The sequence below is a fragment of the Podarcis pityusensis genome, assembly GCF_964106645.2.
Source record: "Podarcis pityusensis genome assembly, chromosome: 8".
Lineage (NCBI taxonomy): Eukaryota > Metazoa > Chordata > Lepidosauria > Squamata > Lacertidae > Podarcis > Podarcis pityusensis.
The window spans coordinates 62,499,791-62,518,192 of NC_138033.1; the positions used below are offsets into that span (position 1 = coordinate 62,499,791).

The following is an 18,402-nucleotide window of genomic DNA, read 5'->3' on the forward strand; positions in this document are numbered from 1 at the left end:
AATTTAATACTAATAATACTATCCCATCTGGATACTGTAAGAATGATATAGCAATAAGAAGCTGGTGTTTGAGTTTGCTTGTTTTCCTCTTCCCTCCTTGTCCCTTTTCCTTTTGTGTTGTGTCTCTTCAGATTGTAACCCTGAGGGCAGAGACGGTGCTATTTTTCATTGTTATGTAAGTCACTCGTCTGGGAGTCTTTCTGGCTGAAGAGCAGCATATAAATGCTTTGAATAAATACACATTCACTGGGTGGGGTTTTTTGGGTGGTGGTGGTGAGTCAATTACTCTTGGTGCAAGATGCCAATGTGCCCTACTTTATGAAGGACAGTCCTCTATTTGAAATGCTGTCAGTGGGCCACCCTCTGCCTATAGAGCAAAATGCGCGCCACAACCCCAGAGTCGTCTGTGACTGGACCTAATGGTCAGGGGTCCCTTTACCCTTTTATGTCCTTTTTTAACGATGCATTCCTCCTTAGGAGCAAGCGGGCAGCCTACCTCACAGGGCTGTTGTGAGGACAGGATGCAAAACCAGGAGAACTCCCTCCCCCCCACCATCTCCTTGGCGGAAAGGAAACTGTAATAATGAGTATTAAATGTGGGTAGCGGATTTGAATTTCCAGTGTGCCAGGAGCAATTAACGAAAACAATGGATAGCTTGGAATTTCAAGGCATGTGCCAATAATGAAGACCACTCGTTTGCTTTGAAAGTTAGGGCAACTGTATTCTAAACCCAATCCTAAATCTTCAGCCACCTCCAAACTAGACATCCCGCCCCTCTTCTTTCCCTTTTTTAACCCAGACATCACATCTTGTGATTGCTGCATGCGTGCTTTTTAAATATATTTGCATTTCAAATACTGGCTAAAATAGAAGAGGGTGGGCTGACTGCATCATCCCCCCCCCCCATTTACTATCTCCACCAAGAGGTGCAAATGGAGGGGGGGGGAAGATCCAAGGCCACGTGATCCACAGGGTGGGGTTTCCCCTGCCCAGTTGCTATGGCAACTGTCTGGTACATGCATTCCCCCCCCCCCCCGCTTCGCTGGGTTTCATGGTGTGAGTCCAGGGAGGGGCGGGGACAAAAAGGCCCGCGGAGCTGCCATTGGCGGGGGCGCGCACGTGACGCATGCAGGAATGCTAATGAATCCTGCCCCCCCCTCCCGTCTTGCGCGCGCTGTCTGGGTTTTTTTTTTTTGCATTCGCTGCTCGTGGCGCGCGCGCGGAGGGGGGGCCAGGCTGGCTGGTCGCTGCGCATGCACGTGGAGGTCAGGTAAGGGGGCAGGGCAGCCTGTCAGGGTGCTGGTGCTGGTGGGGGACGTTGGTTGCGGAGGGGGTGTCTCCCCTTCCTCCTGCTGCTTCTCTTCCAAGGCCTGAGCATTGCAATAGTGTTTTTTTCCCCTTTTTGGTGGTGGTCGGGAAGGTGTCATTTGCGATGCTCTGTTGCAATAGGAACATGGCAAGCTGCATTCTTCCCGAGGCAGGTCACCGGTCCAGATAGCTCAATACTGGCCGCACTGACCGGCAGCGGCTCTCCAGGGTTTCACATTCGGGACATTCGCAGCCCCTACCTGGAGATGCCATTGGGGTTTGAACCTGGGACCAAGGCAGCTGCTCCACCTCTGAGCTGTTGTCTTTCACCTAAATGCAAAGCGAGGTTCTGAATTAAACTGGAACACGGGAAACTGCCTTGTGCTGAAATCATTGGCCTATCCATCCCAGTATTGTCTACACCAGGCATGTCCAACAGGTAGATCGTGATCTACCGGAAGATCACTGGTAGATCATTGGCTCCCCCCAAAGAAGCTGAACAACTGTGGCTCCCCTTAAAAAAGCTCAACATTTTACCTCCTTCCTAAAAAAAAGCTCAAGAACTTTGACCTACCGGTAGATCACTGCCAGTTTTTAATTCTGTGAGTAGATCGCAGTCTCTTGGGAGTTGGCTACTGCTGGTCTACACTAACTGGCAGCAGCAGGGTGTCTCTCCTTACCTGGAGGCGCCATTGGGGATTGAACCTGCATGCAAGGCAGATGCTCTACCCATTTGAACTACAGCCCATTGCAGCCCATGCAACATTGCATAGGGAAGGGAGATGTGCTCAGCTGGACTCCTGGGTCCTTGGGGGGACGGGACGATGGTTTTCATACTTTTTCAACATCTCTTATCAATCATAGGTACGGCATGGTCATGGTGATGCTCCTAACTCTTAATGTTCATAGAGTGCTTTTTTGGGGTATCTGCTTTAGATTGTTAGGCCCTCAGGGCAGAGAATGGAGCTTTTACTGACCTCTATGCAGCATCATGCCTGTGGATGAGTCCTGTAGAAATAAATATTCAGAAACCGTGAGTGGCTTTTCTGGATCAGGCCACACGATTTCGGGATAGCCAAAGTAACACCCTATCCTAGGGGTAGGCAACCTAAGGCCTGGGGGCCGAATGCAGCCCAATCACCTTCTCAATCCGGCCTGCGGACGGTTTGGGAATCAGCGTGTTTTTACATGAGTAGAATGTGTCCTTTTATTTAAAATGCATCTCTGGGTTATTTGTGGGGCCTGCCTGGTGTTTTTACATGAGTATAATGTGTACTTTTATTTAAAATGCATCTCTGGGTTATTTGTGGGGCATAGGAATTTGTTCATTCCCCCCCCCCTCAATATACTCCGGCCCACCACATGGCCTGAGGGACGGTGGACTGGCCCACGGCTGAAAAAGGTTGCTGACCCCTGCCCTATCCGGATGTTACTGGGCTGTAGCACTTATCCCCCATGACCATTGGCTGCTGTAGCAGGGGATGATGGGAAATGGAGTCCAGTGACCTTGGGAGGGCAGGACATTGACTAGAGCTTTGTGGCAAACATGGCCAGATGGATGCCTTCAGGGTGCCCTTCAGACTGTCGCCTGACCACATCTGTTACTCTTATCTGTTAGTCATGAAGGCTATCTAATAGACAAGGCCATGGTCATCACCACATCTTACTGTGCTACATGAATAACAGAATCATAGAATTGCAGAGTGGGTTCCAGGCGCCACGAGGGTCATCTAGTCCAACCCCCAGCAATGCAGGAATCTTTAGCTCAACATGGGACTCAAACCCATGTCCCTGAGATTAAGAGGCGCCACCCACTTTAGCCCCCTGCTGCTCGCATGTGGCCCTCAGAAGAAGGTTCCCCATGAGGGAATGAAGGGCTTCCCCCGCCCTTGGACCTCAAGCCACACTTGTTCCAGCAAGCATTTGGCCCCTCATAAGCTGGCGTGGTGTTGAGCATGGGGGGTATCGGTTTCAAAAAGATTTAGGCCACCTGGCATTGTGGCTGATAGATGGCGCCTCAGAAGTGGGAAGTCCCTGATTCCAGTCTCGCACGGTGGCCTTTTTTTCTGGGATCAGCGACACATTGAGAGCGAGGCAGTGTCATGGAGTGGTTAGAGTGTTGGTGTTAAAGGGTGGGACGCGGGTGGTGCTGTGGGTTAAGCCACAGACCCTAGGACTTGCCGATCAGAAGGTTGGCGGTTCGAATCCCCGTGATGGGGTGAGCTCCCGTTGCTCGGTCCCTGCTCCTGCCAACCTAGCAGTTCGAAAGCACGTCAAAGTGCAAGTAGATAAATAGGTACCGCTCCAGCGGGAAGGTAAACGGCGTTTGTGTGTGCTGCTCTGGTTCACCAGAAGTGGCTTAGTCATGCTGGCCACATGGCCCGGAAGCTGTACGCTGGCTCCCTCAGCCAATAAAGCGAGATGAGCACCGCAACCCCAGAGTCAGTCACGACTGGACCTAATGGTCAGGGGTCCTTTTCCCTTTAGCTTTATTAAAGGGAGACCTGAGTTCACATCCTGTGCTTGGCTGCAAGGCTTCCTGGGCATTCCAGAAGAACAGCCTGTTCATTACCTCCAACCACCCTCTACCTTGCAGGATTACGGTATTGGGCGGATGGGAGGCAGGAGACAGTGTGGACATTGTGGTGGGGGTTGAGCGGGGAACAGAAGGAAGGTCTGCTGTAATCAGCCTTGAAAAGGAGCTCTCTCTCTATTAAAGGCCTTATTACGGAATAGATCCAATGTCCCTTGTGGGAGGAATTGCCTTGAAATGGAGATGAGATGAGTAAGCTGCGTTGGGGGGGGGGTGTTGAGCGCAGGGGGAAGGTTGAATTCTTAATTTTTGCTTGATGTCTTTTTTCCTCCCTCCGCTCCCCCCCCCCCCATATGGCAGGCTGATTAATTTGTGGCTCCTTAATGGCAAACAATGAGCTGAAGGGATTCTGACTACCAGAAGCGTCTGGTAGCTCCCAAGTCCAGGGTTTGTGAGGGTGGCATAATAGGGTTCCTGGTTTCCCATTCCTTATTTATTTGTTTACAAAAAAACATTTATATACCGCTGCAGTTTACGCCACTATCAAAGTGGTTTGCAGCAATAGAAGCATCATAATCATCACTAATATTCATTTCATTTCTATACTGCTTTATATTTTTAATAACCTTCCCCCCTACAATAAATCTTTCCAAGGGTTAGAATCAGAATTTGGCTAAATGCTGCGGAAAGATGTATTTCTAATAGGAATAGGAAACTTTTCAGCAGGCATTTAAAAGTTGGCCCAGAAGGTGCCCTTGTTTTTACTCTGGTGTTCCACCCTAAACCAAAACCTGGGCTGCCATCCTGTACCCAACTAGGTGAGAGTAAGCCCCTTGGCACACAAAGAGATTTACAGTGGTACCTCTGTTTACGAACTTAATCCGTTCCGGAAGTCCGTTTTTAAACCAAAGCTGTTTTTAAACGGAGGTAAAGTTCGCTAACCGGGACACAACTTCTGGTTTTGCGGCGTTCGTATACCAAATAGTTCGTAAACGGGGCTGTTCTTAAATCGAGGTACCACTGTACAGTGGTACCTCAGGTTAAGAACTTAATTCGTTCTGGAGGTCCGTTCTTAACCTGAAACTGTTCTTAACCTGAGGTACCACTTTAGCTAATGGGGCCTCCCACTGCTGCCGTGTCACCAGTGCACGATTTCTGTTCTCATCCTGAAGTAAAGTTCTTAACCCAAGGTACTACTTCCGGGTTAGCGGCGTCTGTAATCTGAAGCGTCTGTAATCTGAAGCGTCTGTAACCTGAGGTACCACTGTACTTCTGTGTGGACTCGTGTTAGGTGGTGTTAGGTAGCTCTGTGGCGCATTCTCGACAAGTGCCTGGTCTTTAGCCCATGCACAACAGCAGGAGACTGTTCCTAAGCCCTTTTGCAAAACTTTGCCGCTTGCGTTTTGCAGGGAGGACTTGCATGCTTATTGTAAAGTAGTAATTGCAGAAAACTGCTTCTCGGGAGTACCAAAGTCCCGCAGGAAAGATGCATCCTGGCAGCTAGGAACAAAAGGAAGAGCAAACTAGAGAGATTTCAAGGACTATGAAAAAAATGAGATGGAGAGATGGAAAGGAAGGAAAAGAGATTCTTGCTACAGTCCCTGACTTCACCCACTGCTCAGTCTTGAGCAGCCAGGGTGGCTCACTTCACAACAGTCACTTAGAGACTTGCATTTTATTTATTGTTTAATGAAAGCTCAGCGCTGGCTGGGACCCCTCGTCAGGGGCTGCAGTTAAGGCCTTCATGGGCACTGTGTTGGTGCCCCCCGATTTCTACGGGGCCCAAGTTCCCTACCTCTGCCATAGAGGCATGCCCCATTCTCTCCAACCCACAGAGAAGGGGGATGTCGTCCTTGCAGTCGCTAACCAGCCGTTTAGCAGTGAACTTGTGGAAGGAACTTGAGAAAGCCTTGCCACAGTAGTTCATGCACAGGTTACTTCAAGACTGGATTGCTGCAATGCGCTTCATGTGGGGCTTCCCTTGCTGACAGGAGTGAGGCTTTGGCAGTGGGAAACTCCTATAGCTAAGAGATTTGCACTGGTCGCTGATTTGCTTACAGGGCCAAGTTCAATGTGTTACTATTAGTATCTAAAGCCCTTAACAACTTGGGACCAGCTTACCTATGAGATCGCCTTACCTATGAGATGCACTCACTTGACCCCTTTGATCTGCAGAACTGTCCCTGCTACAGGTACCACCCTGTAAGGCATGGATCTTTTACTGTGGTGGCATCTACACTGTGGAACTCCCTGCCTATTGATATCAGGCAGGGTCCTTCGCTGTACTCCTTTCAGCGCCTGCCAAAAACATTTTTGTGTAGGCATGCGGACCCAGACATGTAGAATGTTGGTTATGTTTTAATTTGGTTTTAGTTTATTATTGATTTTATCTTTCAAATGTTTTAACAAGTTGCTTTTTACTTTTAAAAATATATATATTTTTGTTTTATTTTCTTTGTAAACCACTTGGAGGTTTTTTTGTTTTTGTTTTCTTAAAAGACCAATCAAGCTGAGTATAAATCTTATGAAATAAAGGAAGGAAGGAAGGAGGGGGCCTTCCCTCTTTTGATTTCTTTCCTTGCCTCCTTAGAACCTTGTGGCTGCAATGGCCTTCGGGTGGGTTTGATGGATGGCAGGTGTCAATCGACGGATTGCTCCAAAGATGTTTTACTGGAGAGCTGGGCTGACCTTGGGTGTGAGGGGAAATACATCAGCCCCCTCCAACCCCATGCACTCCCCTCTCATAACTCTCCGTGTTTCCTGCCGGAAATAGATGCTTCCGTAACCCTAATACATTTTTAAATGCTCCATGTTTATCAGACGGCGTCTTCCAGGCAATTAGTCCTGGTTGGAGGATAGGGGGAAGGCAAGGAGGCAAGTGGGCAGCCCTAAGCCTTTCATGCATGTGGAATTCTTTGAAGGTTTGGGGAGCGTTTAGCTGAAGGAACGGAAAGCTGAGCTTCTTGGGGATTCAATTAAGACCAAGAGCCAAGTGTCTAGCCCTCATGGGTACACAGAACAGTGATCAATATTCAGTGGATGTGTGTTGTGTAGGCCTTGGAAGAGTTCTGGATGAGTCCTTCATGATCTGGAGTAATATTTCCTTTCTCCTCCCCATCACCCTTGCCCCAATTTCTGTTTTTCTTCTTTCTCTACCCATACATTTTGTTTTTGCAATTTTTTTAATGGTCCTCCTCTCTTTATTTGCAGTCCACAAAAATGCCCATTGCTACAACTGGAAAACACATAATCACAGATCAGTTTCAAAAACTCTGTTGTTTGTTCTGCTACTTATTAAGCTTCCCCTGATCAAGCCTGTCTTTTTCTTTTTTATCATATTTTGATGATTTTCAGATATAACAGGACTAAGGAAACAATAATAACCATTGAAGTTCTGAGGCATGACTAACAGGTTCATTTATTTCAATGGGTCTAGTTCTAAATAGGACTAGCATTGGTCTGGAATACAGCAGATCTCTGTACACCTAAAATGTCGCTAAAAGTATCCTAGAAATTGCAATTTCTCAGAAACTAGCTAAACTATAACAGTAAGGATTGGCTGTCTTCTGAGGAACCCATACACAACCTGTTTTTAATTATTTGTTTTGAATTGCTGTTCTGGGTGTGCTTCCAGACTGGAAAGAGGCAAGCCCAGAATTGCATCTCTGCATGAGTTGCTGAAAGAAGCCCTTTTCCCCCCTTCAAAGAAGGGCTTTGTACCTGCAGCAGGAGTCATCTAATCGTACTTGATGGGAAGGAAGTGTTTAGCAGCATTTGAGCTCAGCAAAGGAGGCTGCTTGAAGGAGACAGGGTCAGAGCAGTGATTCATACAGAGATACAGCAGGAAGCCTCCACCTTTGAGATTTTCTGCACTTAAGTAGCATTAAGTAATTTGTGCACTGTGGGAGTGTATCAGCAAGTTGAGCCAACATTGCATCCTTTTCTGAGCATGCTGAATGTGAAACAGAGCCTCTGTTTGGTGTTTTTAAATAGTGTCTTCCAGTCAGTCCCTTCCTACCAAACAGAGTGCATTGCAGTTAGCTGAACCACAGCAATGTGCGCTGAAGGGCATTGCAACACCATTACGTTTGCTGGGGGCAGATGGCCTCACGGCTTTGCTTCCAGAGAGAGGAAGGAGTTGCTGCTCTTATGAGGGTAAAGGGCAAGTGTAATTGGGGAGAAGAGAGGCAGTTACTTCTGCTGGCCCTGCTAACTGTGCACCTTGTTTAAAGTCCCATATGACATAATGCCAGCCAAGGAAAGTCAAGAGCAGCCGTTGGCCTGCCAGGTCTTTTTGTAAAAGATAAAATAAATGGCAGCCAGCTCAGATCAGGGAGCAGCCATAAATTTCTGTGTTTTTAATCATCATTAAGTTGCAAACGTTGCAGCAGCAGCAGCTGGGAATGCCTAAATGGGAGGTGGACCCCGGCTGCGGATGCACCAGGCTGAGTGGGCTGCCACGATTCCGGCGCTATTTCCGGAAGATTTACAGCTACGGAGCTTGTAAGCAGACAGAGGCCATTTGTGAAGGCTAATGGAAAGCTCCATAATAGCACTTTATAGAAGCTTATATATATTTGACTCCTAAATTTATATATATATATAGAGAGAGAGAGAGAGAATGAGTAAGCTTCCGGTCCATATGGAGGCAAAGGTAAAATGTGGAAGGGTTAATGGGGGCATCATTGCCTGGTAAAAGCTCAGAAGGTGCAGAGGGTCAAGTCATCTCAGGAGGCAGGAATAAGGGGAGGAGGCAGGCGGGTGAAAGGAAAGGCGCCTGCTCCATTTAGCTCAATATCATCCGCACTGACTGGCAGCAGCTCACCAGAGCTTCAGACGGGGTCTTTCCCATCCATACCTGGAGATGCTGACTGCTGGACTTGGGAGCTTCGAAGTGCAAAGCAAGTGGAGAGCGGTGGTCCTTCTTCCAAAGTTAAGCTAAGGTTCTAGTCCTCATGGTTCTGAATCAAAGAGCTGGTTTTGAAGAGGAAGTTGCTTTATAGCGAGCCAGACCATTGGTCTTGCCAGTTCAGCTTTGTCTACACTGACTGGCCAGGACTAGTCAGGGTTTTGGGAGGGAGTTTCTCTGCCCTACCTAGAGATGCTGGGGGTTGAGTTGGGACCTTCCATATAAAGGAGGGGCTCAGCACTGAGCCGGATGAGTAAGAGGTGCCATGATATATAACAATGCAGATAAAAGAAAGCCCTTCTTCATGCAGTACATAATTTAACTGTGGAACTCCCTCCCACTGGAGGTAGTGATGTCAATCAACCTGGGCGGCTTTAAAAGAGGACGGGACACATTTGTGGAGGATAACACTATCAATGGCTACTAGCCAGGGTGGCTATGGTCTGCCCTGAGGGATAGCTTAGTTGGTAGTGCATGAGACTCTTAATCTCAGGGTCGTGGGTTTGAGTCCCAGGTTGGGTGAAAAATTCCTGCATTGCAGGGGGTTGGATTAGATGACCCTGCCCCCGGTCCCTTCCAACTCTATAAGTCTGCGATTCCGCCTTCGCGGTCCAGAGGCAGTTATGCTTCTGAATACCTGTTACTGGAAGCTGGAGGAGGGGAGAGGGCTCTTGCGTTCGCCGGTTTCCAATGGGTGTCTGGTTGGTCAGTGTGAGAACAGGATGCTGAACTAGATGGGTCCCCTTAGGCCTGGTCTTCTGAAGGTCCTGTCCATCATTTAGCCTTGGTGGTCCTCTTCAGTGAGGAAAGGCGGAAGTGCTGGTTTGTTAAACTAGTGAGAAAGCAGAGGAAGACCTATGATCAGGTGTATTTTCCTGGGAGTGCAGGAAGAGAAACCCTTTTCTTCCTCACTCTGGATAACCAGAACTCCAGCACACCATGCAAGCAATAGATTTAGGGCAGACTTCTTTGCATGGCAGGAAATTAACCTGTGGAACTCACCGTCCTAAGCCATGGTAATGTCAGGTTTCTAAAAACGACATGAAAATGGGATTGATCTACTTTATAGGAGATGGGCTTTTCCACGGCTACCAGCCCACACTTTGTTGTTGTTGTTTAGTCGTTTACTCATGTCGACTCTTCGTGACCCCATGGACCAGAGCATGCCAGCCACTCCTGTCTTCCACTGCCTCCCGCAGTTTGGTCAAACTCATGTTTGTAGCTTTGAGAACACTGTCCAACCATCTCGTCCTCTTTCGTCCCCGTCTTCTTGTGCCCTCCATCTTTCCCAACATCAGGGTCTTTTCCAGGGAGTCTTCTCTTCTCGTGAGGTGGCCAAAGTACTGGAGCCTCAGCTTCAGGATCTGTCCTTCCAGTAAGCACTCAGGGCTGATTTCCTTAAGAATGGATAGGTTTGATCTTCTTGCAGTCCATGGGACTCTCAAAAGTCTCCTCCCGCACCATAATTCAAAAGCATCGATTCTTCGGCGATCAGTCTTCTTTATGGTCCAGCTCTCACTTCCATACACCACTACTCCAGCCTACACTAGCTAAGCTGAACTTCCAGGTTTCTGACCATGCTGCTCTTGGGGTACCAGTGGTTGGAGGGCAGAGAGTTCTCATAGAATCATAGAGTGGGAATTATCTAGTTGCAAGGCAAGAATATGCCCTCGTCCCTTACGGGGATCGAACCTGCAACCTTGATGTTGTCAGCGCCACGCTCTAGCCCTGTGAGCTCTTGCTTTCGTGCTGTGTTTGTGAGCTTCTCAGGACAGGAACATTCGGTTGGAAACACAGTGGGACTTGGGATATTGGACTAGATGGGCCTTGGATCTGACCCCGAAAGGTGGGGAATCTCCAGCTCTCCAGGGACCATTGGACTATAGTTCCCATTATCCCTGACTTCCTTCCCTCACATGTGTTTTTTGATGCTTTTGCAGATGGGCTTCGTGGTTTTTTTTTAAAGGGCTACCAAACTCAAATTAATTTGTGCTGAATACTTTCTCCTCGCCCGCCCCCACCCTCCCAGAAATGGCTAATTTATATGCTAAGTAGCCTGATGGAAATCGATGGCGCCTGCCGATCAATAGGGGATCCTACGGGCACCATTGACCAGGGCCGGCTAATGGAAGTCCTTTCGAGGCGGCGCCAGCAATGAAAACGGAACAATTAGGGGACGATAAATGGGCCCACTGGATGGGGGCAGGGGGAACGCTTGAGTGCCTCATATTTGAGTGATATGAGTTCATTGCCCCTTCCCCTCCCCTCGTGTAGGAGGGTTCCTCCTCCTCCGTGGTGATTGCCTTTATTTTCTCCTGGGGGTTTCAAGAAGGTTTCAACTGTGTGGTTTGGAGAAACCTCCCCAGTAGCCAAGGCTTGGATGGCTTCAGAAGAAGATCAGACAAATTCATGGAGGGGAGAGCAACCGAGGGCTCCTTGATAGCTATGCTCTGCCTCCACTGTCAGAGGCAGCCATGCTTCTGAAGACCAGTTGTTGGAAACCACAGGAGGGGAGAGTGGTCTTGTGTTCAGGTCCTGCTTCCAGGTTTCCCCCTGGGGCATCTGGTTGACCACTGTGAGAACGATCTGGATTAGATGGGTCAATGGCCTATTCCATCAGACTCTTCTTACCACCTTAAGGCTGCAGTGTGGACACACAAACACTAAATATAGTGGCAAGCACAGAATTCAGTTTTCTGATAGGTAGTATTTTTTTCACTTTCTTTTTTGAAAGAGCCACTCAAGTTTCTAGATCTTAAGGTTCTACTCAAGGCAGTCTGGATTCAAGACCCAGTGAAAATTCCAAAGCAAAAGAGGTTGCTGAATGAGACTTTTTTTCAACGTTCAGAGAGTTAGGGGTTCAGTTTGATCAAGCTGCTGCTTATTTTTGCGAAATCAAATACAGGTTGCAGAATTTCGTGGAATCATAGAATGTAGAGTGGATCAACTAGTCCAACCCTCTGCAATGCAGGAATCACAGCTCAATAATCCCAGACAGGTGGCTATCAACCTCTGATTAAAAACCTCCACCTTCCAACACAGTCCGTTTTGCTGCTGAACAGCTCCTACCCTCAGAAAGTTCATCCTAATGTCTAGTCGGAATCTCCTCTCTCGTAATCTGAATCGACTCACTCGGGTCCTGTCCTTTGCGAGCAGCAGAAAAGAAGCTTGCTCCATCTTCCATGGGACAGCCCTTTAGATATCTGAAGACGGCTATCTCCCAACTCCCTCCGCTGTTCCTCATAAAGCTTGGCTTCATTTTTTCTGAGTTACGGTTTTAGTTTGCGTTGGCAAAGCCTGTGTGTGTGAATACTTTAACATCTTAATTTCTTGCTCAGGGAGGCTCTTGGAACTTGGAAATGTCCCTTCCCTTTGTTGGCAGAAGTGGGTTTCTGTGCCCATGCCCCAAGATGTGCTGTTGCCAGCTGGACCGGGATAGATTGCGGCCGCTGCAGGGACATCCCTTTCCCTTCCACCTTTCCACCGTGTGGTTGTGCCTACCTTGAGCTTGGTCCTTGGTCCTCCCTGCGCTGGGAAGCTCCTGGGCGAGGTGGGCACTCTGTCTTTCCGCACACCCCCCAGGCTCGTATCAGTCTCTTAACGTGTCCCTTGGGAGTCATGCTAAGCCGCTTGGCTGACCCTTTGAGATTAAAAGGAACGTGCGCATGCCACCAGCCCCCTGAAACTATTTGCATGAAATACTGCAGGCAAAACGGCAAGGCCCTGATTGGTGGTTGCTAAGCGACATCATAATCATCAGGAAATTAGGCTCTCTTCTTTATCTCTCCCCCCCCCTTTCTCTCCCAACCCTGGAGTATCTCTGCGATTGCTGGGCTGTGCAAAGGGGGGGGGAGGTAGCGGAACAAAGGCAGATCGGCAGGAGGAGATCTCAGGCACACGGTTCCCCAAAATGACATCCACTGACAGCAGAGCGGGTGGCGCTTCTTCTGCCCCCAGGAGCTGTGCATTGATTTGTGCCTCTTAGCTTCAGGCTGTGCCCCACTACCAGGGTGCCTAAAACGGTCCTTTTCCAAGCCTGCTGTGGATGTTCAGGTGTGTGGAGAGGATGCTCTTGTCTGTTTCGGGGGATGTGGAGGATTGAAGGAGCAGAGCGTGGAGCTGAGGCTGGGGACCCCTGGGCAGGGGTCCTGCCATCCCTTTGAAGACTGTGCATGCCTTCTGACTTGTGCCACAAATCCTGGTAGCCTGGAGGTAGGTGCAGAGAGCCCGTGGAGGTGGGCTGTGAACTGGGGGGAGAGGTTGTGCTGTTGGCTTTGAAGGTTTTTTTTTGGTGGTGCATGACAGCAAGCTGTTGTGGACCAGAACTGTGCTTACGGTACTTGGTCCACTCGCCCTGAAACAGTTAGCTTCCTGCTGGGTTTCCTCATTGGGCAGTGCAAGTTTCTAGACCTCAAGGTCACAGAGTAGAATTTTGCAGGCAGTGTACAGCCAGCGGGATTCCAGTGGGCTCTTAGGCTTTCATGTGCTAGATAATTGTGTTATTTCCACCCACGTGGATATCTGGGATGGAGTAACGTGATCGCGGGAGGTCTTAAACGAGGCTTGTGGATGGCAAGTCAAGAGGCTTGGAGATGAAGATCTGCAACGACTAGATTTAGAAGTAAAGGCAGGGGGAGGGAGAAAGAGAATTAAGAAGTGTAATAAACTTGTGGAACTCACTGCTGCTAGAAGTAGCTGTGGCAGCTGTGAAAGGAAAGGATAGACTAGGCATAGGCAAACTCGGCCCTCCAGATGTTTTGGGACTACAACTCCCATGATCCCTAGCTAACAGGACCAGTGGTCAGGGATGATGGGAATTGTAGTCCCAAAATATCTGGAGGGCCAAGTTTGCCTGTGCCTGGGATAGACTCACAGAGGAGGCATCTGTCAGTGACTGAGCAATGATGCGTAAGCAAGACCCCCCCCCCCCCATGTTCACCTGCAGTCTACCTCAGAGTAACAGATGCTGCAGATAAATAACAGGGTCTTATTTTTTTATTTACAATTTCACTACATTTATATCCCACATTTCCCCAAGGAGCTCTAAGATTCCTCGTAGAATCACAGAATTGTAGAGTTGGAAGGGACCCCAAGGGCCATGTAGTCCAACCCCCTGCAATGCAGGGATTTCAGCTCTTATCCCTCACATCCCATTTTCTCTTCACAACAGTCCTGTGAGGTAGGGCTTCCATATGTCTGGAATTTCCTGGACATAGCCAGAATATGGCAATTGGAAACAGTGTCCAGGCATATGGCAACCCATGTTGGAGGTTTGGGCAAATTTCCTTAGAAATAGCTCAAAACCTCTTTTTTTTTTTTTAGATTTTCCAAAACACCTTTGCAAAAAAGAAAAAGGAAAAAAGAGCTCAACTTTTGTGTCCGGATTTTCACATTTTGAAATATGGCAACCCTAGTGAGGTAGGTTAAGCTGAGAGTGAATGATTGGCCCAAGGACACCCACTGAGTGTGGATTTGAAGCTTGGCCTCCCAGGTCCTAGTCCAATGCTCTCACCACTATGCAACGCTACCTCAAAGCTTTTGGAGAGCACTAGGCTGAGGAAGGCTAGAACAGATAAGTGCCCAGCTAGGTCGGCTGAAGGACGATGAGGCAGCTTCTTGTGCATCATGTCTTACGGTTTGCCAGGGTTTTCCTGCTCCACTATATCTTTCACTCCAGTTTCGGGCAAATACCTTATTAATCTCCGCTTTTTCTTCCTTATAAAAGACTTTAAAACAACAAAAAAACTTCCAGGTGTTAAAGGTCATAGCTAAGCCCTCCCCACAAGGGGCAGGTGAGATTATACCATTTCATTCCTTTTTTCCTACAATTGTTTGTACAATTGCCTTCCTCGTTGTCATATTCCATTGGTCTGTGCTTTGCTTTGTGTGAATCTTGAGGTCTAACTAACAGGCTTTTAGGGACGTTTTGACTCTAAGTAAAAAGTAAAGCAAAGCAAAGCAAACGCGAGCATTGGACAGATTAAGATGAGTTTCTGAATGATGCATTTTGCTGCTGGATTCATTTTGCTGTTTATTGGGTCTGTTTTTTTGGATTTTGGTATTTTATTATTTTTAATTGTCATGTGTTTTTCTTTTTTCTTTTATACTTTTTTTAAAAAGTTTTGTTATTGCTTAGGGACATTTTACTTGTGCCCAGAATATTAGGTGTCAGGCTGCGATCCTAAACAGACTTACTATTAAACAGATATTGTATGTGTTAGGGTTGCCATATTTCAAAAAGCGAAAACCCGGACACAGTTTTTTTGCCCCAAATTTGAAGTTTTTGAGCTGTTTTTAAGAAAATTCACCAAAATTTACACTTCTGACATGTGTTGCCATATGTCCGGACCCTAGTGTGTGTGCATGCAGAAGGCTTCAGTGACCCAGTCTATTTTTTAAAATTTATTTATTATTATGAAGCACTTCTGGATGCATACACTAATGGCTCACCTAGCACCAAGAGCCCCCCCCCCGGCAACTTTTTAAAGAAACTACCTAGCCTGATAAAGAATTCTTCCTGCTCTATTTCACGGCATTTTGTTTGGCCTCACAAAGGTTTTGCCCTAATATGGGTGCTAAAACCTGTATTATTTAAATATTTTGAAAATTTCAAAACTCTGTACATATATAAAGAAATAAGGCAGTCCCTGTCTGCAGTCAATTACCAGAGGGGTTGGGGCAAGATGCATGATGCAAAAGAAAAACGGAATTATGGAGTAGCCTGTTTTTTGTTGGCAGATGGATTTGCCATGATGGACTTCCTGGCAGCCCTAGGGCAGCTGGCAGTTGGAGCAGTCTATTTGCGGAACGAAAATCGGTTACCTCATTTCAAACCATTTCCCCACCTTACCTGCTTTCCAAACGGCCATTGCATCTGTGCACTTTCTAAAGTACCGTATTTTACCACTGGAAGCGCATCAAAACCCAAAGCCTTATGAGAAACAGTTGAGGGAGTTGAAGAAGACGAGGGGACTGAGATGTGATATGATAGGTAAAGGTAAAGAGACCCTTGACCATTAGATCCAGTCGTGGCCGATTGTGGGGTTGCGGCATTCATCTTGCTTTATTGGCCGAGGGAGCCGGCGTACAGCTTCTGGGTCATGTGGCCAGCATGACTAAGCCGCTTCTGGCGAACCAGAGCAGTGCACGGAAACGCCGTTTACCTTCCCACCGGAGCACTACCTATTTGTCTACTTGCACTTTGACGTGCTTTTGAACTGCTAGGTTGGCAGGAGCAGGGACCGAGCAACGGGAGCTCACCCCGTCGTGGGGATTCGAACCGCCGACCTTCTGATCGGCAAGTCCTACGCTCTGTGGTTTAACCCACAGTGCCACCGATAGCCACCTTCAAATATCTGAAGGGCTGTCTCATGGAAGGAGGAGCAAGCTTGTTTTCTGCTGCTCCCAAAGGGCAGGACCCAAACCATTCAATTCAAATTACAAGAAAGTGAACACTCAGAAGAACTTTCTGAGGGTAAGAGCTGTTCAACAGTGGAACGGACTCCCTCAGAAGGTGGTGGTTGGAGGTATTAAAACAGAGGCTGGATGGCCACCTGTCAGGAATTCTTTAGCAGGGATTGCAAGGGGTTGGACTGGATGACCTTTGGGGGGGTCCCTTCCAACTCTGTGATTCTGTGAATTTATCTATCATCCTTCTGGAACCTCCCTTATGGCTGTGTGCCCTAAGCTGCTCAACCAGCTTTGTAAATGGTTGGGATCAGAAGCTCCCTTCTTTAGTCCAGCGGTGCGGCAAAACTCTACACCCTGAGGGCCGGATTGCCTTCTGGTCAGCCTTCCAGGGTCCACGTGCCGGGGAGGGGGGGCAGAGGCAAAAATAGGCAGAGCAGCAAGTGTGAATTTTTACCTTTGCGTAGCCGGCTAGTTCTCAGGACTCCCACATCTGTGTCCCATCCAGGCAAGCAATAGGCATTGTCCAAGTGCAAGGACATATTCCAGTCAGGCAAAACAACTCAAGGAGGGTGCTAGGCTTGGCCATGGAAGGGTTTGGGGAGAGCTCTGAGGGGGAAGCCAGGAGCTCTGGAGGGCCGGCCCCTGACTGCTGTGCCTTGGAGCACAAATCTTCCGTCAACACCATCGCTGAGCTCAGCGAATATGTTAGCCTAGTGTGTGGCCGCTGGGCAAAAGGCAAATTCCATGCTAGGGATTATCAGGAAAGGAATTGAAAACTAAAGTGCCAATATCACAACGCCATTACACAAATCTACAGTGAGACCGTATTTGGAATAATACTGTGTACGGTTCTGGCGCCTCACCTCAGAATTATTGTAGAGTTGGAAAAGGTTCAGAAAAGGGCCACGGAAATTTTCAAGTGGATGGAGAGTGACTCCCCTATGAGGAAAGGTTGTGGCATTTGGGGTTTTTTAGTTTGGAGAAAGCTTTAAAAATGATACAAGGCATGGAGCAAACAGACAGGCAAACATTTATTTCCCTCACTCATAACACTAAAATTCAGACATCCAACGAAGGTGAACGTTGGAAGATTTGGGACTGATAAAGGACTTCGTCACGCTGCGCGTAAACTGTGGAACTCACTGCCACAGGGACAGTCACCAACCTGGATGGCTTTAAAAGAGGATTGGGCAAATGCATGGAGGGAGAGGGCTGTTGATGGCTATTCGCCATAATGCCCTTGACAGTCAAAGGCAGCCATGCTTCTGAATCCCAGTTGCTCCTCTGATGTTCTTATGAGGTGAGCTTTGCTCTCAGGGTGGATCCTCTGGTAACCTGCTTTTTCATCTCCTCACAGCTGTAGCCGGCTGGCCACCCGCACCCACGCACCCCGCCATCTTGGCCTCCGCCCGTCCTCTGCCGCCTCTCGGGTGCCCTGGATGGTTACCATGGAGAACGAGCAGCTGCCAGCCCCCCCTCCGACCAGCAGCGCCACGGCAGCCACGGCCACCAGCAATGGACGCCAGGCAGGGCCACAAATCTCTGTGTACGGAGGGATCCCCGATCGCCAGACCGTTCAGGTAAGTGGAAGCGGGCGGGAAGGCCCTCCTGTTCGGAGGAGCTAAGGCAGACGGGGAGAAGACGCCCCAGGCTTGAACCAATCCAACCCCTGCTTGCCTTTGTGTCTGATCCAGCTGAGGAGTTGTGCATATTGTATTGTTGTTTTATTACATTTACAGTATATCCCACCTTTTCTCCCCCGTCTCCATTTTGCCCTTGGCATACAAGGCGCTCCCTTTCTTCATTTAATCCTCACAACAACCCTGTGAGGTAGGTTAGCCTGAGAGGCCAGCAATTGGCCCCCAAGGTTGCACCTAGGGAGATTCACGGCCTATGAGTGGCGATTTGAACCCTGCTCTCCCTGGTCCAACTCACTAGCCACAACATTGACTCTCACTTATATTAGATTAATATGCTGCCTTCCCCCCCCCCCCCATGTATCTCAAGGCAAAGTACTTGGTTGCCCTGCCCTGCCCCTTGTTAATTTCTCTTCATCCTGACAACAGCTCTATGAGGTAGGTTAGGCTGAGAGATAGTAACTTACCCAAGGTCCCCCAGTGAACCTTGGAAATGAGAAGGGATCTGAACCCCGGTCTCTCCTGGGTCCTAGCCCAGCGCTCTAACCACTACACCATGCTGCCTCTTGCAGAAGTGGGAGCGTGTGCAAGCATAGGCAGCCTG

General features: G+C 48.4%; 1 protein-coding gene across 4 annotated transcripts in view; it reads left to right on the forward strand.

Annotated features, from left to right (window-relative positions):
- Positions 1-1,197: 1,197 nt before the first annotated feature.
- Positions 1,198-18,402, forward strand: part of PHC2 (polyhomeotic homolog 2) — a 60,191-nt gene continuing 42,986 nt past the window's right edge. Inside the window, exons 1-2 of one of the 4 annotated variants that reach the window (XM_081017144.1) lie at positions 1,198-1,271; positions 17,519-17,741. In XM_081017144.1, the coding sequence (XP_080873270.1) occupies positions 1,255-1,271; positions 17,519-17,741 (240 nt within the window). In that variant the 5' untranslated portion in view covers positions 1,198-1,254. Of the gene's footprint in view, positions 1,272-12,618; positions 12,964-17,518; positions 17,742-18,402 lie in introns of those variants that run through there. The other 3 variants (XM_081017145.1, XM_081017147.1, XM_081017146.1) reach the window with 3 other exon arrangements.